Source organism: Saccopteryx bilineata, chromosome 5 (genome assembly GCF_036850765.1).
Source record: "Saccopteryx bilineata isolate mSacBil1 chromosome 5, mSacBil1_pri_phased_curated, whole genome shotgun sequence".
Classification (NCBI taxonomy): domain Eukaryota; kingdom Metazoa; phylum Chordata; class Mammalia; order Chiroptera; family Emballonuridae; genus Saccopteryx; species Saccopteryx bilineata.
Window position 1 is genome coordinate 45,843,468 of NC_089494.1, and position 26,980 is coordinate 45,870,447.

General features: G+C 37.3%; 1 protein-coding gene across 2 annotated transcripts in view; it reads left to right on the top strand.

The window, feature by feature from the left end:
* The window catches only part of HIBCH (3-hydroxyisobutyryl-CoA hydrolase), an 86,038-nt gene that overhangs the window by 3,466 nt on the left and 55,592 nt on the right, over positions 1-26,980 (top strand). Inside the window, exons 2-6 of one of the 2 annotated variants that reach the window (XM_066233147.1) lie at positions 4,358-4,465; positions 6,983-7,025; positions 17,317-17,454; positions 19,963-20,047; positions 24,335-24,406. In XM_066233147.1, coding sequence (XP_066089244.1) covers positions 4,440-4,465; positions 6,983-7,025; positions 17,317-17,454; positions 19,963-20,047; positions 24,335-24,406 — 364 coding nt within the window. In that variant the 5' untranslated portion in view covers positions 4,358-4,439. The remainder of the gene's footprint in view (positions 1-4,357; positions 4,466-6,982; positions 7,026-17,316; positions 17,455-19,962; positions 20,048-24,334; positions 24,407-26,980) is intronic. The other variant, XM_066233150.1, reaches the window with a different exon arrangement.

Sequence of the window (26,980 nt, forward strand, 5' to 3'; positions counted from 1 at the left end):
TTACAAGGTTGATTTTTAAGTTATACTCATTCCCACCTGACTGATGGTGGCGCAGTGGATAGAGCATTGACCTGGGATACTGAAGTCCCAGGTTTGAAACCCAGAGGTCGCTGGCTTGAGTGCAGACTCATCTGGCTTGAGTGCTGGCTGAACATCTTGATCATAGATAGCGTTGCTGGCTTGAGCAAAAAGTCACTGGCTCTGCTGGAGTCCCCCAGTCAAGGTATGTATGAGAAGTAATCACTGAACAAGTAAAAGCGCCACAACTACAAGTTGATACTCTTCATCACTCTCCCTGTCTCTTGTCTCTCAATGTCACTCTTGCTAAAAAAAAAAAAGATTAAAATTAAAAAGGAATACTAATACTCATTCCCTTCTCTGTCTTCCGTTCTGCTGAACTATATTGGTTCTTGCTTCTTGGGCTTCCTCCTTCCTTCTGTGTAGTTGTGTCTGAAGACACGACATTTGACTCTGTCATGTTTTTTCTCTGCTAGGAGTCACCCAAATGCAGAGGCTAAGAAGGAAGCATTGAGTGATGCTGGCTGGTGGCAGCAACACTCCATCTAAAGGAACAGCTTCTCAATTCCAGGCATTATTGCCACTGTAAGATGTAGAACCTGGATTTCCCAACTACCTATTTTTTTAATGTTTATAGTTTTAAAACACTGCTGACAAACAAAACACATCTGTAGACCATGGCCGACTGCAGGTGACTAGTTTTGGATTGCAGCTTATTTCTCAGTTGTTCCTCATTGAGAGCTGCCTCAGTGATTGCGCATGAGCCTTCCTAACCTTTCTTCTAACTATTCTTTCAAGCTCCAGTCTCTTTACTTACTTGATGTTGAATATTTTTATTTATGTCAGTACATTCTCAAGAAATTCAAAATGCAATTCATATTTCATCCTATAAACCCACTAGCTCAGTGATCGGCAAACCGCAGCTCGCAAGCCACATGCGGCTCTTTGGCCCCTTGAGTGAGGGCGCAAAGGCCAGCGTAGGAGTACCCTAATTAAATTAACAACAATGTACCTACCTATGTAGTTTAAGTTTAAAAAATTTGGCTCTCAAAAGAAATTTCAATCGTTGTACTGTTGATATTTGGCTTTGTTGATGAGTTTGCTGACCACTGAGCTAGCTGGTTTCCTTTCCAACCTTTTCAGTGCCTGTATTTTCCTGACTTGAAGTCTGGGAGTTGCTTTTGGCATAATTTTTTTTATTGAGTTTTTACTTTGTAATAATGCTTAATAAAATTCCTGTTTCCACAGCCATTATTCACCATCAGTTCATGCTTGAATTGCTTTGCCTTGTAATTGATTTTCTGTTCTATTCACATCTCACATTCTACCTTGCCTACTTCTGCTGCAATAAGCTCCATTAAGCACTATTTTCATTATGTAATCTTCTTAAACAGTTTTCATGCAAAGTTGTTTAATTTTGTGAACTCATGTGTTTTATTGGATAACTAAAAATCTCCTATGATAAGATTCTCATCCTGCCAAAACAGTTGTTTTTAATTTTAGCATGTATCAGAGTTACCTGAAAGGTTTATTTAATACAGATTTCTGGGCCTCACCCCACACTTTCTGATTCAGTAGGGTTGGGTGGGGCCAGGAATTTGCATTTCTCACAGGTTTACAGGGGATGCTGGTGGTGCTGATCAATAAACCACACTTTGAGAACTACTGCCCCGAGCAGCCAATTTGACCATTACCTGAAAGAAAGGAACATGATCAAGTGAATTAGTAAACTAGCAGTAAAAATCTAACAAATAGTAGTATTTTAAAAACTGTTACAATACAAAAGCACACAGCCAATAAAAATAATTTATTTAAAAATATTTAAATATGGCCCTGGCTGGTTTGCTTAGTGGTAGAGTGTTGGCCCTGTGTGTGGATGTCCCAGGTTTGATTATTGGTCAGAGCACACAGGAGAAGTGATCATCTGCTTCTCCACTCTTCCCCTTCCCCCTTCTTCCCATCTCTCTCTTCCCCTCCCACAGCAAGGCTCCACTGGACAAGTTGGCCCGGGTGCCGAGGATGGCACCATGACCTTGCCTCAGGTGCTAAAATGGCTCCAATTGCAACAGAGCAATGTCCCCAGAGGGGCAAGGCATCTTCTTCTAGTGGGCTTGCTGGGTGGCTTTGGGTCAGGTGCATGTGGGAGTCTGTGTCTCTACCTCCCTGCTTCTCACTTAAGAAAAAAAAAAAGTACAATGTGAAAACATAGTCATGACAAAAGTTATAAAAAGAAAGCAGACTACAAAACAATAAGTACAATACACTTCTAAATTTGTTCTAAGAGTGTTTGTTAGGCTAATAATATAGACACAGCTTGCAAGAATGGTCAGTCATAACAGAAGTTAGAATATGGGAGGGTGGGGAAGCTGGGAAGGGGAATCCTTGAGGAAATACTGAGTGCTGGGACTTGTCTCTGGTTACAGGATTGTGTACATATGTAAGAGTTCACTGAGCTACAGGCTTCAGAATAGCCCATTAAGAAATTTAAGAACTTCATCATTAAGCAAGAAAGTAAAAGCAACACGGGAGAGGGTAGTGACTGGAAAAGGCAGGAGAAGGGCTTCTGGGATGTTGGTACTCTCTTGGTTTTTGATCCAGGTGCCAGTGAAATGAGTATGTTCTGTTTGTAAAACTCGTCGAATTGTATCTTTATGCGTTGGGCATTTTAAAAAAGTTACCCAAAGTACATCATTCTTGCTATTGAGAAACTCAGAGTCCAGTGGAAGAGATGCATATAAAAATACTGTAGTTAGAATATACTGGGATGCCTGCAAACAAGTGAAGTTTGACATGTATGGAGAGTGTCCGAGCCGGAATTGGTGAGGATTGTGCACTTCTGCAGATACATATACTAGTTGATGGATCTGAAAACATGCGAATGTATTAATTATTCATGGATACCATGAGATTATTTGAGGGGCAGTAGTTTAGGTGAGGCATTAAAGAAAAAGGGCAGCCTGACCAGGTGGTGGTACAGTGGATAGAGCGAGCGTGGGACTGGGATGTGGAGGATCCAGGTTTGAGACCCCGAAGTCACCAGCTTGAGCGCGGGCTCATCTGGTTTGAGCAAAAGCTCACCAGCTTGGACCCAAGGTCGCTGGCTTGAGCAAGGGGTTACTCGGTCTGCTGAAGGCCCACGGTCAAGGCACATATGAGAAGGCAATCAATGAACAACTAAGGTGTCGCAATGAAAAACTAATGATTGATGCTTCTCATCTCTCTCCGTTCCTGTCTGTCTGTCCCTATCTATCCCTCTCTCTGACTCTCTGTAAATAGAAAAAAAAAAATTTAAAATGTTTTTTTTTTTTAAATAAGGGCAATGTGACCAATGTTAGTATATCTTAGATGACTGGATTTATAAAAATATTTGTTAATCCATCTTACTTTACAGAACTTATATGATTTTCTTTTTACATTACATTTAAATTAATACAACAAAAAATGGGCAGGGAATCACTATTTTTTAAGTTGGTCACACTTCACATTCCTGAATTAGCATATTTTGAACATGCCTTGACACAAGTAAAATATTCTAGTCCAGTGATTCCATAATTTGTATGCACATTAGAATTACCTGGAGACCATGCACACATTCTAAAGCCTGTGTCACATCCAAGACCAATTAAATTAAATCATAAACTCTGGAGGTGGGACACAGGCACAGGTATTTTGTTTGAAGCTGCCTTGAACTATTCCAAAACACAAACAAGTCATTAAAATCAGTACTTTACAAACATTAAATTAAAGCGACAGAACCTAGCTTTTTAGGGCTGTTTTCTAAATAGGGTTTTCCTCTAGACTTTTAAAATCTGAACTATACTTACTGTATAGCACCATTTCTAAAGGTTTTTCAACTTAATTTTATCTTTTTGTATGTTTGAAGTATCAAAAAATGTAAGTGCTAATTTCTTTAAATTAGAATAACTTTGAATTCCTTAAGGAGGTCATTACCCAAATGCTAGTTCAAGGTTTAAGACCTTGCTGCCAGATTGGCACGTTTTCTGTAACAGTTTAAGTACTATCTGCAACATAATAGTGAGAAACACAGATCTAGCTTTAAGTCTCAGTTTTATTTATAAGACAATTTTATTTTACTCCAAGACAGTTAATAAAAACCTACCAAATGCAAGTGCAAAGCATGAGTATGGGATTCGTCGGTCTTGAAAGTCTCTGGACCAAAACAGAAAACAAGCAAATTAAAGGACAACTAAGTTCCTTGCCAGATTTTATACAATCCTATTGCTTCTATTTGTTCTGATTCATACTCATATTCAAGCATTCAGAGCCCCCAAGTAATTCTAAATTTATGGTCTTTTTTCCTTTCTGTTGACTCCAAAAGTGCCATCTGGTGGAGGGGAAGAGGACGTACACGTCTCAGATTTCATCTGTCAGCCTTGGGCATCTCCTAAACCCTGGAGTCCATGTCTGTAGTACAAAGGAGAAAATGGTAAATGCCTTAAGAAAGGTGCTGCTGGGTCATAGGCCCCACAGTATCCCCCCCCCCCCCACACCTTGTTTTATGTAGGGGAGGGTATTGATGTACTTTTGGAATCTCTAAGTTGAGATCGACATTGTCCTCTAGAGCAGTGGTCCCCAACCCCCAGGCAGCGAACCGGTACCAGTCCGTGGGTCATTTGGTACCGGTCTGTAGAGAAAGAATAAATAACTTACATTATTTCCGTTTTATTTATATTTAAGTCTGAACGATGTTTTATTTTTAAAAAATGACCAGATTCCCTTTGTTACATTCATCTAAGACTCACTCTTGACGCTTGTCTAGGTCATGTGATACATTTATCTGTCCCACCCTAAAGGCCGTCAGTGAAAATATTTTCTAACATTAAACTGGTTCGTGGCCCAAAAATGGTTGGGGACCACTGCTCTAGAGTCACTGAAACAAAGTCTGTTTTCCACACTTCTTGTTAATAATAGTGATTCCTTACTTCTTGGACTTCAGTTGTATGACCCAGTTTTTTTGGTTTGGGAAGCTACCTGGGACTCGCTGCAGGTAGTGTACTCTCCATTCATCCTGTGTGCCCTGCAGTCAGCACACTCACAGCCTTAAGGTAGGGACCAGTGAGATAGTTGTAGGTTAGGATCTTGCCTTGTGGCTTTAGCAAAGTTCAAAAAGGCGAGGTTACTTTTTGTTCCTTCTGATATTTCTAGTCCCTCACAGTTTCTAGCATAAGTTACAAAAAGCAAACAAAACTGAATTACAAGTCAGGAGTTCCTTCTGGGATGCCTGTTGTTTGTTCTTTGTTTGGTGTGTATTTGAAAATTATATATGACATAGATTAGAAAAGTAATTTTTGATCAAAGACTTGACAGTATGTTCTTAAATGTCAAGAAGCTAAGACTAACTCTTTAAACTTCCCTCTCAGATTCTTCACTGAATTCTTTCTGATGAATGAGTCACTATTTTAGTGGTTATGAAATGTTTGTTGCTGGATATCTGGATGTATCTGGATACAGAGGAACATTTTTCTGAATCAATTTAACTGGGGATTCTAGTGGATGAGTTAGTAGGCTACTTTCTCTACCATTGCAATTATACAGACTAGTTTCACTGCCCTAAAAATCCATGTATTCCACCTATGTTTCCTCTTTCTGACAACCACTGATCTTTTTACTGTCTCCATAGTTTTACCTTTTTTTAGAATGTCCTATAGTGAACTCATATACAGTGTGTCTGTAAAGTCATGGTGCACTTTTGACCGGTCAGAGGAAAGCAACAAAAGACGATAGAAATCTGAGATCTGCACCAAATAAAAGGAAAACCCTCCCAGTTTCATACCTATTCAGTGTAGTTTGATGTGGGCTCACACACAGATTTTTTAGAACTCCTTAGGTAGCTATCCCGTATAGCCTCTACAGACTCATCACTGACTGATGGCCTATCAGAACGGGGTTTCTCCACCAGACTGCTGGTTTCCTTTAACTGCTTATCCCACTGAGTAAAGTTACTCCTATGTGTGGCACTCGTTATAAACGCGCCGATATTCACGTTGCACTTTGGTCAGGGATATTCACGTTGCACTTTGGTCACGGATTCGAATTTAGCGAGCCTCAGAACACACTGAACTTGCCTCTGTACCGTCCACATCTCGACTGGCATGGCCATGGGCTGCTCTGCTGTATACACGGTGTTATGTCATCATCTGCGCATGCGCACATGCTGCCACATCATCCTACAGAAACTGGGAGGGTTTTCCTTTTATTTGGTGCAGATTTCACATTTCTATCGTCTTTTGTTGCTTTCCTGTGACTGGTCAAAAGTGCACCATGACTTTATGGACACACTGTAGCACATTTCCTTTTTAGAATGACTTCTTTAATTTAGCAGTGTGAATTTAAGGTTCCTTTATGTCTTTTGTGGAATGATAGCTGATTTCTTTTTATTGCTGAGTAATATTCCATTGTATAGATATTACCGCAATTTGTTTATCCTTTCGTCTGTTGAGGGGACCTCTTGGTTACATGCATGTTTTGGCTATTAGAAATGAAACTACCATAATCATTCATGTTCTGGTTTTATTGTGGAAATAAGTTTTCAACTCATTTGGATAAATATCAGGGAGTGCAATTTCTGGATCATATAGTAGAGTATGTTTAGTTTTGTAAGAAACCGCCAAACTTCTTACAAGTGGCTGTACCATTTGATTCTATCAGCAATGAATACTTTTTTAATGAATTTATTGGGGTAACATTGGTTAATAAAATTATATGTTATAGGTATATAATACTGTAATACATCATTTGTTTATTGTATGGTGTGTTTACCACCCCAAGTCTGGTCTCCTTCCATCACCATTTACCCCCATACCTAAACTTCACTTCTACCTAAACAATTTTTTAAACTTTTTGTTCTAATATGTTTTAGAAGAGGCTAAAGGGAGGATAGTCTTTATACATTAAATGTGACTACTCACATTACCATATTCATTGTATTCTACATTTGTTTCAGGTTTAATTCATTCAAAAGGACTAATACTATACTGCAACATTTGGTAAGTTTGGACTTTTTTTGCTGGCAATATTAGATTATGATATGTAACTAAAAATGACATTGGGAAGTAGAGAGATGGCTGGCAGGTGTTGTTGACTTTGGTACACTATGGATCCCAATTTTATTGTGTCAAGACTTGACAAAATTACTTGTAGGAGGTGGCATAAGGTTATGGATAAGAGCATAGATCTTCAGGTTGAAATAGCTGGGTTTACTGGGTCCACTGCTTAATCTTGGGCAGTTTACTTGGTCTCTTTCGGCCTCCTTTTTTACATGTATAAAATAGGGATAATGGTATCCCTATTAGAGTGCTTATTAGTAATAAATAAGATACTTGATTTAAAACTCTAGGCTGTTTCCATGTCTTGGCCACTGTGAACAATGCTGCAATGAACATGGGGCTGCATGTGTCTTTACATACCAATGTTTTTGAGTTTTGAGGGTATATGCCCAGTAGAGGGATTGCTGGGTTATATGGTAGTTCTATTTTTAGCTTTTTGAGGAACCACCATACTTTATTCCATAATGGTTGTACTATTTTACATTCCCACCAACAGTGGATGAGGGTTTCTTTTTCTCCACAGCCTCTCCAACTATTACCTGTCTCGTTGATAATAGCTAATCTAACAGGTGTGAGGTGCTATCTCATTGTAGTTTTGATTTGCATTTCTGTAATAGCTAGTGAAGATGAGCATCTTTTCATATATCTGTTGGCCATTTGTATTTCTTCATGGGAGAAGTGTCTATTCATGTCCTCTTCCCATTTTTTTATTGGATTATTTGTTTGTTGAGTTTTAAGAGTTCTTTGTATATTTTGAATATTAGGCCCTTATCTGAGCTGTTGTTTGAAAATATCATTTCCCATTTAGTTGGCTGTCTGTTTTGTTGTCAGTTTCTCTTGCTGAGCAAAAACTTCTTAGTCTGATGTGGTCCCATTCATTTATCTTTGCCTTCTCTTCCCTTGCCTTTGGAGTCAAATTCATAAAGTGCTCTTTATAACCAAGATCCATGAGTTTAGTACCTATGTTTTTTTCTGTGTACTTTATTGTTTCAGGTCTTATATTTAGGTCTTTGATCCATTTTGAATTAATTTTAGTACAAGGGGATAAACTGTAGTCCAGTTTTCATTCTTTTGCATGTGACTTTCCAGTTTCCAACCAAAAAACCCTTCAATAGATGACTGGATAAAGAAGATGTGGTATATATATACTATGGAATACTACTCAGCCATAAGAAATGATGACAACGGATCATTTACAACAACATGGATGGACCTTGATAACATTATACTGAGTGTGAAATAAGTAAATCAGAAAAAAACTAAGAACTGTATGATTCCATACATAGGTGGGACATAAAAATGAGACTAAGAGACATGGTGTGGTGGTTAGGGGAGGGAAAGGGAGGGGGTGAGGGGAGGGGAGGGGCACAAAGAAAACCAGATGGAAGGTGACGGAAGACAATTTGACTTGGGTGATGGGTATGCTACATAATTAAATGTCAAAATAACCTGGAGATGTTTTCTCTGAACATATGTACCCTGATTTAATAATGTCACCCCATTAAAATTAATTTAAAAAAAGAATAAAAAAACAACTCTAGGCTAGTGCTTAGCATATAATAATTTTATACACATTAGCTACTATTATAGTTCCTTTCCAGAGCTTAGATGTTTTTATCACATTGCAAGGAAAATAATTTTTATTTTTGTATCTCACTCTTTATAGAGACTGAATATTTGTGTTGCCCCAGATTCATGTTGAAATCTATCCCCAGTGTGATGGTAATTCCTGGAGGTGGGGGCCTTTGAGTGGAGGTGATTAGGAAAAGAGGGTGGAGCTCTCATGAATGGTATCAGTGTCCTTACAAAAGAGACTCTTGAGAGCTTCCTCACCTTTCCTGCCTTGTGAAGGAGAACACAGTGAGAAGACAGACATCTGTGAACCAGAAGTGAGACTTCAGCAGATACTAAATCTTTAGGAGCCTTACCTTAGACTTTCCAGTTTCTATAACTGTGAGAAATAAATGTTTTGTTGTGTAAGCCAACCAATTCATGGTACTTTTGTTATAGCAGCCCGAACAGAGTAAGACACCTTTATACAGCCTGAGAAGTACCTTGCATATAAAAATGACAAGTTACTCTGTATAGTACTTACTATATGTCAGGTGCTATTCTAAGTACTTGATATGTGGTAGCTCAGTTGATTCTCATGTCCTGTGGAGTAGATACTGTGTATCTTTTATTTGCACTTCTGAAACCTAAAAACCAAAAGTTTGTGATAAATGCATTTGGTGGCAAAATATGACTTGACTGTACTGTACTTGAAGCTCTTTTTTTTTTATCCTAACTAGTACAAATACTTATGGTTTGTTGCAGAAGTGTTAAATTATTTGATTAAAATGTACTGACCCAACCTGACCAGGTGTTGACGCACTGGATAGAGTATCGGACTGGGACACAGAGGGCCCAGGTTCGAAACCCCAAGGTCACCGCTTGAGTGCAGGCTCATCTGGCTTAAGCGCAGGGTTGCTGGCTTGAGTGTGGGATCATAGACATAACCGCACGGTCGCTGGCTTGAGCCAGGGGTCACTCTGCTGTAGCCTCCTAGTCAAGGCACATAGGAGAAAGCAATCAATGAACAACTAAGGAGCCACAGTGACGAATTGATGCTTCTCATCTCTCCCCTTTCCTTTCTGTCCCTATATGTCCCTTTCTGTGTTTATCTCTCTGTTTCTGTCACAAAAATAAATTAAAAAAAACTGTACTGACCCAGACTCCTGCTTTATGTAATATCTAATGTGTACTTTGTTGCCTTTCCAAAATCTAGAAAATTTTCTGAATTCTGAAACGCATCTGGAAACAAGGGGTTTCGATTAAAGGATTATGGCTTTCCCCCCTATTTAATGGATCAGAAAAAGAGACAGAGAGGCTAAAGAATATGCTCAAATGTCACACAGCCAATAAGTAGGTAAAATTTGAATTCAGGCTCTCTGGCTTTATAAATTTAATCTACTGCATTCTACAGCCTCTGGCAGAATGACTGTTGCAGAGTGTTTCTCAGAGAAGGCCAGTGGAGATGGGTGTGTGAAGACTGGACTATCCCTTCCTACCCTTGTTTATTTTAGTCAGCTGATACAGAACAATGTCTATGATTCTTATTTAGACAGATACATACAGAAAATAGAAAGATGGGACAGAATCTGGATTCATGGGGGAATGGCGACCTGGGCCATAACCACATTGAGAAAAGGAAGATAAATTAGACTCTCATCAGCGCCTGAGGGCTGAAAGGCTATAGGTCCCAATGTGTCTTTTACGTGCATTTCAGAGATAGAGAGGCTGTATTCCAAGTAGTTTTTTGGGATCCTTTTAATACAGCCAATAATGAAAGTAAGACCTTTTTTTATTTCATAGTAGAGTGATGGAAATATGCCACTGACAGTAGTATGAGAAGTGGACAGGACTGGAGCGACAAATTTGTTGGAGAGAGATTTGTTGGTAAATTTGATTTTTAACAGGTTTAATTTGGGTTGCCATGTAGTTAACTCCTGTGACAAGAAAATCCTGTGTAGCAGGCATATACTTGTAAATAAGGGCCTGGGCATCTGGAGCAGTAAAGATATAGGTGCAGATTTGATCCGTCTACTTAGAGGTTATACTTGTAGAGGGAAAATAGCCTCACAAAAGGTGAGAGGGTAGAGTACAACCAAAGATGATTTGAGGGGCTCTAACCTGTTGACATTGTGGAGGAATTTTCTTACTCAGTTTGAAATTACTCAAATGAAGCATGAGTAATCAGCATTTATTAAATGTGTTTTGAGACTAAGAATTGTGGTTGTATTGTGCTTTAAGTCATATTCGTATTATAACTTTTTTTTAAAATTTTTTTAAAATTTATTTTTTATAGAGACAGAGAATGAGTCAGAGAGAGGGATAGACAGGGACAGACAGACAGGAATGGAGAGAGATGAGAAGCATCAATCATTAGTTTTTCATTGCGCGTTGCAACACCTTAGTTGTTCATTGGTTGCTTTCTTATATGTGTCTTGACCGCGGGCCTTCAGCAGACCGAATAACCCCTTGCTGGAGCCAGTGACCTCGGGTTCACGCTGGTGGAATTTTTGCTCAAACCAGATGAACCCGTGCTCAAGCTGGCGACCTCGGGGTCTCGAACCTGGGTCCTCTGCATCCCAGTCTGACGCTCTACCCACTGCGCCACTGCTTGGTCAGGCCGTATTATAATAATTTAAATGGCATTCTTCAATGTTGGCTGGAAATTAGTGAAAATCTTCGGAATGGGAAGGATATGAGACTGGATCAGGAAGAACGTCAGCAAGGTATATCAACAGAATCCTGTTCTGCTAATGGTAGACTATTTATTTCCCTGGGTATGTCTTTGAGATGCAATGCTATTCAATGGCAGTGAATGCTACTTATAGTGAAAGGTGTATGCTTAAGATAGGGACATGGGTATCCACAATTTGAAGCTTGTCCTAGGCCATTGTTCAGTAGAACTGCATCAGTAGAATAATAGATTATCCATTCAACTTACTGAACATTTTGTGATACCTGCTGTGTGTCTGGCACTGGACTTTCCTCAGATGAAAGGTTCATTTCTCAGAATGTTTATGAATGCTTTCAAGTTTTTCCAAAATGTAGCCTGCAAAATATGTCCCAGGAGATAGTGCATGGGAAAAAAAGCCTTTAATCAGGCAAGAAATTTGTTGTTCCTTGTATTTTAAAAGTTTGCATTGTGTATTTGCGTATTTTTTTAAAAATTTCTTTTTATTTATTCATTTTTAGAGAGAGAGAGAAGGAGAGAGAGAGGCAGAGGAGAGAGAGACAGAGAGAGAGAAGGGGGGAGGAGCTGGAAGCATCAACTCCCATATGTGCCTTGACCAGGCAAGCCCAGGGTTTCGAACCAGCGACCTCAGCATTTCCAGGTCCACGCTTTATCCACTGCGCCACCACAGGTCAGGCGTATTTGCGTATTAAAGACTGAAAAGTCTTAGAGACATGAAACTTGTTTATATTGACTTAAGCTTTTTCCAAACTGATTTGACCACAGGCCATTTTCTTCTTCCTCACAGCAGCAGTAAACATCCCTTTTGCACACTTAGGAAATGTTGCTGCTGTGGATTTTGCCAGAGAAGTTCCGTGTTCCTGCAGAGTAGACATTCCAAGTTATATGTGTCTCATGGATTTTACCTGGGCAGACTTCACTCGTTCAGTTTAGTACAGAGCTGTGTGTTTATGGTATCCAGACATTTTAGCAACTTTCACATTTTCTTTTGAATGGATGGAAACATGGGTCACTCAGTCATTGCAGGAGTAAAAAGATTTTTGGAGTGGGTTAAAGTGGGTGGGATGGTATATTTTGAAGAAGATAATTGGGAAAGTCAGTTTGGGAATCATAATGCTTAGAGCATTGGCTTTGGGATGAAATAAAGCGAAGTTTGAACCCTGACCTGTCCCACAGCTGTGTGACTAGGCAAGTAATCTAACTTTTCTGGGTCTGAGTTTGCTTATCTTGGAAAGGAAATCCTAGTACTTCTAGGGTTGTTTTGAGGATTAAGTAAAAAGTTTCTGTATCAACTGCTTAGCATAGTGCCCACGGAAAACCTTAAGTGATAAGTTAAAATAAGGAACAGTTTATTCTAATTGCTTAAAAAAATATTTGAAAATATAAGTAAATTGTGATCCTGTATTCTTTCCTGAATATACAATAAAGATTTAAGAAAACCTTAATTTTCTACCTTAAATCTCTGTTCCTCCTTTAGACTATAATGGCTCTGGCTAGAAACATTTCTTTTTTCTCTTCTCCTTACTCTTCTGTCCCTCCCCTCCAACCCCCAACACTTTGGGTTGTATGAAAAGTTCTTTTCTGACTGTAGTCTCTATAATCTTTCCTAATGTGATGAATTTTCTTAATAGAAACTTTATCTGGCTTTTAGTTAAAAGTTTGTGATGTTTTCTGAAAAGATAGTTAATTTTTTTCTATAGACTTAATTAACATATATAAATGACACTTATAGTGGAGATTTCCATCTTTTTCCCTTTTGCTTTTTTGCATGAATGAAAATGATTAATGAACCAGTAGTTTTTTTCAGGTTTTTAGAAGGGCATGAATTTTTCAAGTAGGAAAAAAATCTGTTTATTCGTTCATTTACATTATTCTGGTGGCATTAACAGTAGAAGATCCTATAGTATTCTTTGCTCAAAGTCTTACCTTCTGTAAATGTCCTGCAAAAATGCTTGATCTAAGTACTTTAAGATCCATGTTGAAAGATATTCCTGCATTGTTGTAATAGCAAAACATGGAAATTACCCCGTCCTTATCAGTAGGGGACTGATAAATTGATATGTAAGAATGCATAGCTGTTAAAAATAAATAGGTATCAGATGTAGCAAAATCCATACCAGGAAATTTTACAGATTAAATGGCCTGTTTCTTTTATTTGTTTGTTTTATATACAAATTGTAAGGAAAATAAAAGGATAGAGGGAGAACCTATAGATTAAAAGACTTGAAAGATATATCCAGTTTTAAAAAATGGACAGCTCATATTTATGAATGGATACTTTGCATTTATTATAAAAACCAGGACCATAGTTGCTTTTGTAGAGAGGGAAAGGTCTGTGACTGGTATGGGAAAGGTGGAGGGCTTTTGGGATAGCTGGACAACATTGGGTCTGGGGTTTGATTTTACCCCAATTGCAATCATATAGTTAGCCTGTTATTATTTTAATGAATGCTGGCAGAAGACATGAAACTCTTGAATTTGAGACAAAGGACTTTGCTATTAGTGACACAATGAGCAGCATTGATTATCATGGTGTTCCTGGCTCTGCATGTCCTCCGAGTCTCTGGGTTAACTTAGAGGTTGCAGATGGATGTCTGCATATGCAGTGGGTTGTATTAAAGGACTGTAATACTGAATTTGAGGAACCTGCTTGTTTATAGCAAGCTATAAGCAAGCCTCCACCTTTTTCCAGAGGAAGACTGTAAGGCCAGTTGCCATGGCCACCATCATAGCTGCCTGGCCAGTGCAGATTCTCATTAGATTCGGACAGACAGTAATGAAACAACGGAGCCAAGAACTGGTGGGCTATTACCTTTAATCCTAGCTTGCACCCGGTGGGCAGTAAAAACACACACTGGGCTCCAAAACCCACTGTTTACTAGCCTTATTCACCTCTGTTCCCCATCTCCTTTTCTCTGCACAAACTGGCTTCTCCTTTTTCACTTCACCATCTTGGCTACTTCTCCTCTCCTCCACATGGCCTTTATCTGCTCTCCTTTCTCTGCTCTCCCTCTAATGCTAATCTCAGGAACCGAGAGAGAGCAAGCTCCTGGTCTGCCCCACTTTATAGTGTAGAAACCAAAACCTTTAATCCAGTATACAAAGAAGGAAGTCTCTGATACAAAGTCACTTATCTGAGGCATAATGGGATTCCTCATGAGCAGGGGTAGTCAACCTTTTTATACCTACTGCCCACTTTTGTATCTCTGTTAGTAGTAAAATTTTCTAACCACCCACCGGTTCCACAGTAATGGTGATTTATAAAGTAGGGAAGTAACTTTACTTTATAAAATTTATAAAGCAGAGTTATAGCAAGTTAAAGCATATAATAATAATTACTTACCAAGTACTGTATGTCGGATTTTCGCTAAGTTTGGCAGAATAAATCTTTATAAAACAACTTACTATAGTTAAATCTTATCTTATTATTTATACTTTGGTTGCTCTACTACCGCCCACCATGAAAGCTGGAATGCCCGCTAGTGGGTGGTAGGGACCAGGTTGACTACCACTGCTCATGAGAATGCACCACCCCACATCAAAAAGGGTGGGAAAGGCTTAGTCCCAAAACCAAGTCCCAGGCTACAAGGATCCTGCCTGCCCACAGTCTGCCTCCAATACATTAATATAATCACGCCCATCCCAAGCAAGAAGGGCAACCAATACTATCACTTGGGCGACGGCTTCCATGTGGGCAGCGCCATCTTTAATAGTGAGCATAATATATTTTATCTGCCCAACATTAACTTTTCCTCCAAATTGCTTGAGCAAATACAACCCTGAAAAATGATCCAAGCAAAGAGTGGTGAGGCCCTTGGGTTTGTGGCATTTCTAGCAATGAAGTATATAGGGTAACCTCAGGGTAAGAAAGTGAAAAATATATTTTTGTAAGGCATATAACTCAGTATCTTTTAAACCTAATCTATCACTTTGAAAATTGTTTAAAATATTGTTCTGTGTAGGTAGTAAATATATTAATATATGGTACAAAATTCGAAAAGTACAAAGGGCCATTGCAGTAAAGTCTTCCCACTTCTCTCTCTCAGATGCCCAATTCCCTTTCCTGGAAGCAACCATTTTCTATAGATATGTATTCATCTAGAGATATAGTCTTTCTATAAATTTGTATGCATACATGTGCACAGTGGGTGGGTCGCGTGTCTGCACTTGAGATTGTTCTGTAACAGCGCATGGAGAGATAGTTGTCTCATTTTTTTTTACCCCCCCCCCAAGGTGTAAATATTCTTTTTTTAAAAATTGATTTTATTGGGGTGACATGGTTAATGTAATTACATGGGTTTCAGGTGTCCAGTTCTACAGCACACCTTTTTACACCATATTGTCTTATTCTTTTTAAAGTTTCCATTTAAAAGCGTGCATTTGTATGAATGACTATAATTTATTTAGTCTTCCACTGATCATTTCTAGTCTTTTCCCATTGCAAATGACACTGCAGTGACTATCCTGTGTACTTTGTTTTGCCTGTGCATAAATATATCTGTAGGGTAAATTTCTGGAACAAGAATTACTGTGTAAGTGTGCATGCTTAAAAGAAGTGTGTTGTCAGATTGTTTTTTTTAGGCTGTAGTAGTTTATGCTCCCACAGTATGTCTGCTTTTTCAGACTCTAGACATCACACGATATCAAACTTTTTGGTAGTTGTCAATTTGTTTGAAAATATATCTTAACATAATTATACTTTTAAGTTTTAATTTGAATTGAAACAGTATAATTGTTTTTTGTTTTTAATAGACTTTCTTGTAACCCTTTTAAGTGAATATAAATTAAGTTTTTATCTGATAATGAATTTCAATAAAATTAAGTATATAACATGATTTTATAAACATTGTGTAGAAATGTTGCTTAATGCTGTCAAAATACAGTCTTAATAGATTTTTGTTATTACATATGTGTTTTCCAGTTAACGTTAACCCTTTGAGTAGTCTTTTTCATGCTCGCTGAACCCCAGGAGTGAATTTTTTTTCAAAAAATAAAATGAGTTCCAGTTACAGCTTTATTAACTTAAAATCATGTTTGTTTGATAACCAATTTATGGAAACAAGAAGAACATACATTTGCCTTCTTTTAATGTTGCTTTACACATTTTTAAAATAAATCGATCATAGTTTGGATGGTCAGGAGGCACGAGGATGTACATGATATTCAATTTTACATTGTGCACAGTTCCCTTGTGAAGTTTAAAGCATTGTCCTAAGGAATGTATTAAGTAGATGGTACCATTGGCACTGATAGTTGTGTTTAGCAGAGACTTGGGAAATTGCTATGTAGTTTAAAACACTTTGCCTCTGGGTATTGTATTAGTCAGTACTATATTATATGAGCAGTGAGACCTGATGGTTAAGTTTTGGTATGTGAGGCCCTTATATAAGCATATAGGCAAATTCTTCACAACTGTATGACATGTAAATCTGTCATTTTATAATCTAGCTTCACACTACTTATTTTTCCTATTTTTCCATCACTCATTTCTTCAACCAGCCTTTATGCCACTCAGGTTTAATGTCTTAATTTTTACAAATATGTATTGCAATGTTTCCGCATATATCATTCTCTACGATTCTTCCCTCGCTTTGCTTTTTCTTGGCAAACATGAAGGCCCAGCTCACTTTTTTCCCCCCAAGTTGTTGATAGCTTTTCTAGTCTGAATTATTTGTTCTCTCTATTCATCTTTGTCTTGTAAGTACCCAATATATTGCTTGGTATGCAGTAACAAATGAAAAGATTTCAGAGTATTTTATAGCCCAAGTTGAACCAGTTCACTTAGACATAGGAATTCAAAGATTTAAGTGATATGTATAGTTTGTTTTGGAATCTAAACTTTAGAATCTTTGTGATATGTGCTTAGGTATCCATTTGATTAGTTACTGTTAACATTGAGTGAAAGATTTGTAGTTGATGTATATGCTTCAATATTGGCTTGAGATAAAAACTTGATGAATTTTATTGTAAAGTTATTTGTTTACACAGAGACTGTCCAGCCACACAGATGCTGCAGAAGTTCTGTTGGAAAGAAAAGGTTGTGCGGGTGTGGTAACTCTAAACAGACCAAAGGCGCTGAATGCATTGACTCTTAATATGATTCGGCAGATTTATCCACAGCTAAAGGTTTGTAATTTTCTTAAATTACATGGATTATTTTTAAAATATACTGCTCTCAAAAATTAGGTGATATTTTATCATTTCATATTCATTTTGAAATATCCCCTAATTTTTGAGAGCAGTATATATCATAATAATACATTTCTGGCATTCTCTCCCATAGACTTACTGGACTTTGGTGATCAGTGTGCAAGCCCCATTGATTCTTGAATCTTTAGTGCTTTCCCTATGTGGTTAACCTGAAGCACACTTAGTGACAAGGGAGTCCATTGTCTCATAGATAGCCCACTCCCCTTTTCATAGTTCTGAGTTCCTTCTTGTTTTGCCATTCTTCATTTCTCTGACCTTTTAACCAGTGATGCAGGTGCTACCTCTTGGATGTGATTGTACAAATCTAATCTGCTTCCACATGACAGCTTTTTAATTTGAAGGCAACTTTTTTTAACTGCTTGGCCAGCTTTTATTGGTAAAGGTCAGAAGTTTTTCTCTTCTGGCCCTGGCTGGGTTGCTCAGTGGACAGTGTGTCATCCCAGTGCACTGAAGTCATGGGTTTGATCCCTGGTCAAGGCATGTAAAAGAAGCAATCAATGAGTGTACAACTAAATGGAACAACTGAGTGGAACAATGAGTTGATGCTTCTCTCTCTCCCCTCCCTTCCCCCCTCCCTTCTAACCTCTTCCCCCCTCTCATCCCCTCCTTCCTTATTCCCCTCCCTCTTCCCCTCTTTCCCTTTTTCTTTCAAATCAATGGAAAAACTAAAAAAAAAAAAAGAACCAACAAAACCTTTACTACTAATTGAACTGCAGGTGCAGTGGAAAATCATAACTTAAAGTCAGACTATTTGTGTTTGAAACTTGGGTTTCTATTCTTAATTGTATATTTGGAATGCTAATTACTTTGTGTCTCACTTGCCTTATCTGTGGAATAGGGATGATAATATTTCATAAGATTGTTGTGAAGATGAAATAAAATAGTGTACCTAATATGGTCAGCCACATAGGTGTTACAAAAATACTAATTCTCCCCTAGTTACCTATTTCTTAATTCATTTGATGAGTCTCTCTTCTCTTTTGCTGTGTCTGTTTGAAATACCTATACAGTATGTCCTTAAACATACTGTATGTGATAACAGGAATAAACTAAGTGTTCCAGATTAGAGCTGGACTAGAGGGGAAAAAGAAGAAACTTCCATGTTAGAATGCTGTATTTCTACTAATATATTGTCCAGTATTGCATTAACCTTTTGGACAACCACAGCTGTCCAGCTACATTTCTTCCTTGTGCATTTATATTTTTATTCTTTTTTTTACAGAGACAGAGAGAGGGATAGATAGGGACAGACAGACAGGAATGGAGAGAGATGAGAAGCATCAATCATCAGTTTCTCATTGTGGCACTTTAGTTGTTCACTGATTGCTTTCTCATATGTGCCTTGACCAGGGGCCTTCAGCAGACCGAGTAACCCCTTGCTCGAGCCAGCGACCTTGGGTCCAAGCTGGTGAGCCTTGCTCGAACCAGATGAGCCTGTACTCAAGCTGGCAACCTCGGGGTCTCAAACCTGGGTCGTCCGCATCCCAGTTCGACACTCTATCCACTGAGCCACCACCTGGTCAGGCCATTTTTTTTTTTAATTGAGAGGTGGGGAGGCTGAGAGACAGACTCCCACATGTGCCCCTACTGGATCCACCTGGTAAGCCCACTAGGGGGCGATGCTCTGCTCATCTGGGGCCACTGCTCTGTTGCTTGGCAACTGAGCCATTTCACCTGAAGCAAGGCCATGGAGCCATCCTCAGCTCCAGGGGCCAACTTGCTCCAGCTGAACCATGGTTGCGAGAAAGGGAGAGGGAGGGAGGGAGGTAGAGAAGCAGATGGTGTGCCCTGACAGGGAATCAAACCCAGGACTTCCACACACCAGACTGATGCTCTACTGCTGAGCCAACCAGCCAGGGCTATATTTTTATTCTCAAGTGTGGAATTTATAGAGCCTCTTAATTTTTCTGTCTTTCCCAACCCCACATCACCTCCAGATTTGATCTCTGTGTTTTCACTGTTACTTACAAATTTGCCAGTAGGACAGAGCCCTATGTCACCACAGTAGAAAGGTTATTGCTGTGTTTTTCAACAATCTTTGGATTGATTTGTTCACCAGATTTCTAAGCTTATGTAACATATAGTACTATTAAGCCCATAATTTCTTTGTTACCTTGCTCTAAAATTTGTCATGGCAAAGATTTCAGATGCCATAATGAAATTTGGATCACAAAATATATTCATCTGCAACTTTATTGGAATAGCCTCTAATTTATATATTAAAAAAATGAAGTTGGGATCCATTCTCCTGGATGTGCTTCATAAAGCCTGTGCTTTAATATATATGGATATATATACAGGGTGGGGCAAAAGTAGTATATCTATATAGTGTACTATGTCTGTCTGTACATAATACGTATGTAGTATATGTGTGTGTCTGTGTAAGTTTGTAGTTGTAATATGCTTATCCCATTTTCTTTTTAGAAGTGGGAACAAGATTCTGAAACTTTCCTGATCATTATAAAGGGAGCTGGTGAAAAGGCTTTTTGTGCTGGGGGTGATATCGTAGGTAAAAACTTTTTTTCCTCTCACCTAAATGCTTTTTCTCCTCAGTAGAGCTGATAAAAGCATTGACACATTTTTGTAGTCCTTCATAATTTATGTTAATTTTTAGAGTGTTTTTCTTTTGAAGTTATTATATTCTTGTGTAGTTAACTTAGAAAAAGACAAAATTTAGAGACTTGCCTTTTTTAGGTAATATTAGAAAGAATGAGAATAGTTAATTAAAAAAAAACCCATACAAAAAAGACTCAGAGCTACAGAGAACATATGAATGGTTGCCAGGTAGGATGGGAGTTGGGGAGTTGGTTGGAAAAGGCGAAGGGATTAAGTATGAATTGGTTGTTACAGAATAGTCACGGGGATATAAAGTATAGCATAGAGAATACAGTCAATATTTTAATACCTGTGTACGGTGTCAGATGGTTATGAGATTTATAGGGATGATCACCTTATTAAGTTATCTAATGTCTAATCACTAGGTGTTAAACATAGTATTGTATGCCAACTGTAACTGAAAAATAAAAAAAAATTTTAAATAATAATTACATATATGCCCTTCAGATATCTTGTCTGTTTCCCTGAATTATTCCATACAGAATATCCTGTTGTATGTGAGTCTACTTCCTATTTTAGATTAGCTGATATTAAGGAGTTCAGTTTGTCATATAATCTGACAATCTAGCCATGTTGAGTGACTTGCTGTTCTCCAAATATGACATGCTCTCACTTATTTCCATGACTTTACCTGTGCTTTCCCACTGTTCATGATTCTAAATTCAGAATGTACTTAATTATAATATTCGATTGTAGTGTTATATGCCGAGATAAATAAAAAGATTCTCCTTATCCAGTGGTGAGATTCAACTGGTTCGCACTAGTTCGGTGGAACCGATACCTAATTTTTTGTTGAATTTGGCAAACTGGTAGTTAAAATAGCACTTGTAATTAGGGTTCTCTTTAAGGTGGGTGCCTGGGCAGCCACTCAATGTGGAAATCACAGATTAACATTCTTTACTCTTTTTTAAAAAAGTTCATCTGTGCAACAGCGTATTCTAAGTGCCCATAATAATGTTCATTCCATCCATAGGTGAAAAAAATTATAAGTGAGGATGCTAATCAAGAAGCAATATGGAAATATCTTAATAATTTTATTGTTTTTTGTCAGGTATTTGTTTTTTATTAATATTTTAAAACTTTTTCATAGGACATAATCTGGTTTTGCTTACCTCTTTTATTTCTTATTTAAGAATTAAATGCATGAAATAATAAGCTACCTTTTGATATATAATTTTTTTATACTTAAAACAGTCATTAAAGCAGAGAACCGTTGTTAAATTATTTGAATCCCACCGCTGTCCTTATCTTTCTAATTGTTAAGGTCAGTCTTACACATTTTACTAAGCGAAGAAATGTTTGCTCTCAGGATCAATGTTATCCCTACTGGTTGTCAATATTTTATATATACTGAGAACTGTTTTTACATTTTGTATTTTGTTTCTTATGGGATTGATAGTGTGCCGGTGTGGTTTTTCCTTGTGTTTTTATTTTGTATATTTATGATTTATGCTGTGATAAGACAGTCATGTTTGGGTTGATCTATTTACTAAATTTACAAGTTTATGTAAACCATGACATTTGGAATAGAAAGAAACAAGATTGATTCAGGACATAATTTCTAATACCTATTTAAAGAAAAAATAAAGTCTTAAAATTACAGTTTAAATTTTTATGTAGCTTAGATTGCTTTGTTAACTGAATTGTTTTTGAATTTGTTTTGCCCACAAAATGAATATTTTTAAAACACTGTATTTCAGCCTGGAATTAACCTTTCCTCTGGAGTATGATCTTATCAATTTAAAGACAGGCAGAGCCTTACAAATTGATTTTAGCTTTTTCTGACTATGAGCTATTTTTGCATAAAGGCCTAACTTTATATTGATGTTTGGAAATACAGTTACAAATTCTGAAATTATTCTGGTTTACATGAAATAAAGCAATGGATTTCAATTCTAGGAAATGTCATTTCTTCTTCTTCTTCTTTTTTTTTTTACTGTTAATTTTAGAGAGAGGAGAGAAAGGGGGAGGACTGGGAAGCATCAGCTTGCAGTAGTTACTCCCGCATGTACCTTGACTGGGCAAGCCCGGGGTTTTGAACTGGCAACCTCAGCATTCTAGGTCCACAATTTATCCATTGTGCCACCACAGGTCAGGCAGGAAATTTCTTTTTCTTTCTTTTTCCAATTGAGAGGAGGGGAGATAGAGAGATAGACTCCCATATGCACCCTGACCTGAATCTACCCGCCAACCCCCATCTGGGGCTAATGCTCTGCCCAGCTGGGACCATGCTCACAACTGAGCTATTTTTAGTGCCTGAGGCAGAGACTTCATGGAGCCATCCTCAGAGCCCATGGCTGATATGTTTGAACCAGTCAAGCCATGACTGCAGTAGGGGGAGAGACAGAGAGTTTGGTTTCATATGTGCAATTTTGTATTTTGTTTCTTATGTTGATCTATTTACTAAATTTAAATAGAGAGAGAGAGGGAGGAGGGGAGGAAGTCGGAGAAGCAGATGGTCACTTCTCTTGTGTGCCCTGACTGGGAATCGAACTGGGACAACCACACGCCTGGCCAATGCCCTACCACTGAGCAAACTGGCCAGGGCAGGAAATTTATTTATTTAAAAATTTTAGTTGAAGGTAATTAGTGGGTACTCAGGAAAAAGATTTTTAATGATATAATGTATGTCATTTAATTTTACTTTATATGCAAATAATTGGTTAGCATAAGATTAGAAGGAATCTAAGATCTTTGATGTAAAAGAGCTTCAACATGCAATACAGTTTATACTCTTCCTTTTAGAATTGGTAAGTAAGGAGAAGGACTGAATAAAAGACAATGAATGAGAGTTTTTTGGGAGGTATATATCAGGGAAAACTTCAGAATGATAAAAGAGGTTAAATCTTTCTTTTAAAAACCAGGAAAAGAGGTCAACATTTGGAACATTTTAAAAGAAGATATCAGAGTGCTAGAGTTAGTCTAAAACTCTATAAAAAAAAGTCAACAATTTTTATGTAACTCCTATAAAAGAAGAAACATGTATATTATATATTTAATTTGTATTTTAGTAGATACTTTTTATAGGACTTAAAGACAGGAAAAGGCATATGAACTTTCAGTGTATATATGGAAGAGAATGGCCTGATAGCAGTGTTGACATCGACTACAGTAAGAATGCAGTAGATAGGAACTTTGGATAATATAATTGCAATAGAAATGAAACCATTTGCTAGTATTTATAATTCAGATTATTTACTGAGCACCTTTTTATTAAGCCAGGCAGTAGCATGCTGTAGCAACATCTTTGAGAAGATATAGTTCCTTTTACTTTATTGATAAATAAAGATACTACTATCTCATTTACCTCTCTAGCCTCACTTTTTACTGGTCTTTTCAGTCTTTTAAAACTACTTATTTTTTTTAATTTTATTTTCTTACCTATTGGCCTTGGTAGGTACTCCTTTCTCTATTCAAAACTTTCCCCTCTTCACTTTCTAGGAAGTCACTATTCAGACTTGGCTCAGACTATGTCTTCTGGGAAGCCTTCTAATTATATCTCTCCTGCTCCCATCCCACAGCACTCAACCTTAGAGTGAGCATAGCACTAAGACTGTTTTAGTAATCTTTTTTCTCATTAGTCTGAACTTTAAGGCTGCCATCTTATATTGCTGTCTTGTTATTTACAGAACGTGAAACAGATCATTATACTTAGTAGATGCTAAATAAGTGTTTCATGGTGAAATGAATGTGGCAGAAATATTAACTAGATGGAATATATATTTCTTTGTGTATGGGTATATATATTATATATTATATATGTATATGCATACATATATATATTATATGTGTATAAATATATAAATATATAAAATATTTTTTGTATTAAGATACATTACTATAGGAAATGTATATCTCAAATATTTATTCAGGTGCTACAGAAAACAGTCAAAAGAAGATGCATTTTGTAGCAATATATAACTTCTAATTTAAGTAACACTTTGTAAGAAGTTCTTAAGAATTTTTGCCTTAAAGTTTTGACATTGGACTACAGATCTAGGATTAACTATAATATGTCTGTGGCATGGACAATTTCAAACGTTAACAAATCATTCTAGAGTTTCTTCTGGTACTATCACAATATTTTAAATGTATTAGACTATACTGACTAGAAAACCTTTTTTTGATTTGTAATACTTGTTTTCTTCTTTTTTTTTTTTTTTTTTGCTAATGATCTCAGAAGTTGCAAAGGGAAACCAGAAGTTAACTCAGGCTTTCTTCAGAGAAGAATATATGCTAAACAATGCCATTGGTATGTATACTGTGTTGAAAGCTTTGAAAATGGAATCAAGAAAAGCAGCTCAGTATGAATTATTAAGAATATAATCAGCCTGACCAGGCAGTTTTGCAGTGGATAGAACATCAGCCTGGGACATTGAGGACCCAGATTTGAAACCCCAAGGTTGCTGGCTTGAGCACAGGCTCATCCGGCTTGGGCACAGGCTTACCAGCTTGAGTGCAGGGTTACTGGCTTGAGTAAGGGGTCACTGGCTTGGCTGGAGCCCACTGGTTAAGGCACATAAAAGAAAGCGATCAGTGAACAACTAAGGTGCCGCAACTATGAGTTAATGCTTCTCGTCTCTCTCCTTTCCTGTCTGTCACTCTTTCTCTCTCTCTTGCTAAAAAACTAGAATATAATCAATATACACTCTTAATTAATATTTTTATATACTGTGTGCAGGCATAAATAAATTTGATTAAACTCGTTTAACTGCCCATTTCTAAACAATTTGCACTTTTATATTAGTAGGCTGCACTTACCTACCATTTGTCTTTGAATCAATATGAAAACAATTCTGATCACCTGGTTGGCTTTCTTGGAAAACAAAAAATGTGGGTCTTGGGTTTTTTTTTTTGTTTTTTTTTTGTATAAAGAGATATCATTTCCTAATTCTTGAGGAACTTTGGGATGAAGTGAATTAGTTTTATCAAGCATGTGTTTCAAATGTTAAAATACAAGGAATAATACTATAAGTACCTACCAGCCCAGAATGAATAGGTATCAGTGTTTTATTTTTGCTTGTTGTTTTACAATTTATATAAAAGAAATAAAATTCTAGGTTTTAAAATTCTACTTCAGCCTACTTTTTAACTTTCCTCAGTGCCATTTCTTTTTCTCCCCAGAAGCAATTATTGTCATTAATTTGTAGTTACCCTGCTAGATGATATTCTATATTTTTACTACTTATTTATGCGCAAAAATAGCGTTACTTTGTGGTTTTGAAATTTACATAAATAGTAGTCTTTATGAATTATGTATTCAGTTTTGAATAAACGGACTGTCCTGTTCCTTAGTATTCAGTATTATGAATATATTCTACATTATTCTGCATTAATGGATATTTTAGATTTAAAATTTTTTACTGGCCCTCACCAGTGGCTCAGTGGAGAGTGTTGGCCTGGCGTATGGACGTCCCAGGTTTGATTCCAGGTCAGAACACAGGAGAAGTGACCATCTGCTTCTCCCCTCCACCCTCTCCCCCTCTCTCCCTCTTCCCCTCCTGCAGCCAGTGGCTCAGTTGGTTGGAGTATAGCCCCAGGCACTGAAGATGGCTTGATTGTTCTGAGTGGTCAGTCACAGATGCTAAAAATAGCTCAGTACTTGAGCATCAGCCCCACATGGGGTTGCTGAGTGGATCCTAGTTGGGGCACATGTGGGAGTCTCACTGTCTCCCTCTCACCTAAAAAGAGAAATGAAAGAAAAAAATTATTTTACTAGTACAGATTCTGCTTCCTTTATATGTATCCCCCCCCCCCCCCTTCATGTCCAGGTGCAAAAGTTTCCTAGAAAATAATAGAAGAAGAATGGATGTACCATAGTTTATACATCTTCAGTTTCTAAAGTCTTTTTTTTTAATTGATTGATTTTATTGAAGAAGAGGCAGAGAGGCATTCATTTTGTTCCGCTACTTGTACATTTATTGGTCACTTCCTGTATGTGTCCTGCCTGGAAATCAAACTCTCAACCTTGATGTTTGGGACCACACTTTGACTGAGCTAATCAGCCAGGGCCTCCAAATTCTTCTCTAAAGTCCAAGACTTTATTTTCTACCCATTCTTTCTATCATGTTATTGTTACTAACTTACATGTTCAGTATTTTATTGTGGCTTTAGTTTGTATTTCATTGAACAATGGGAAAGTAGATGGTGTTTTCTTATGTTAATTAAGCATTTAGATTTTATTTTCAGTTTTATCCTCTGTTCATCCTTCTGTTGGATTTTTTGTCTTTCTGACTTTGTAGGTCTTTTTGTATTCTGGATTCTTCACTTTTGTAGATTATACCTATGACAAGTCCATTTCTCTCAGTTTGTTGTGTTATCTTTCAGTATACAGGTTTTTATTTGATGGGATGAAATGTATCCAGTCTTTTTCTTTGTGATTTCTGCTTTTTTGCTTTGAAGAAAAAACACTTAAGGTTATTAAGATGTTCTCATTTTCTTGTAATCATTTGAATATATTGTTTCTTTATACTCGCTAAGTCTTGAAATATTTTTGTACATGACATCTAACTTTTATATTCCAGCTAGAAAGTCAGATGTGGCCATACTCCTTATTAAAAAGTATATGTTTTCCTCACTGATTTTAATAATACCTCTGTTACATATCAAGTTCTTATATATGACCAGGTCTATTTCTGGGCTACTTTATTTATCAATCTATTTGTGCTTATGTTGAAACTACAGTGTCAAAATTATTAGAGCTTTAATATATGTCTCTATATGCTAGGACAATTTGTCCTTGTTTTCTTTTATAATTGCCTTGACTGCTCTTGGACTCTTGATCTTCAATATGAATTGTAGAGTTATTTTGTCCTGTTCCACAAAA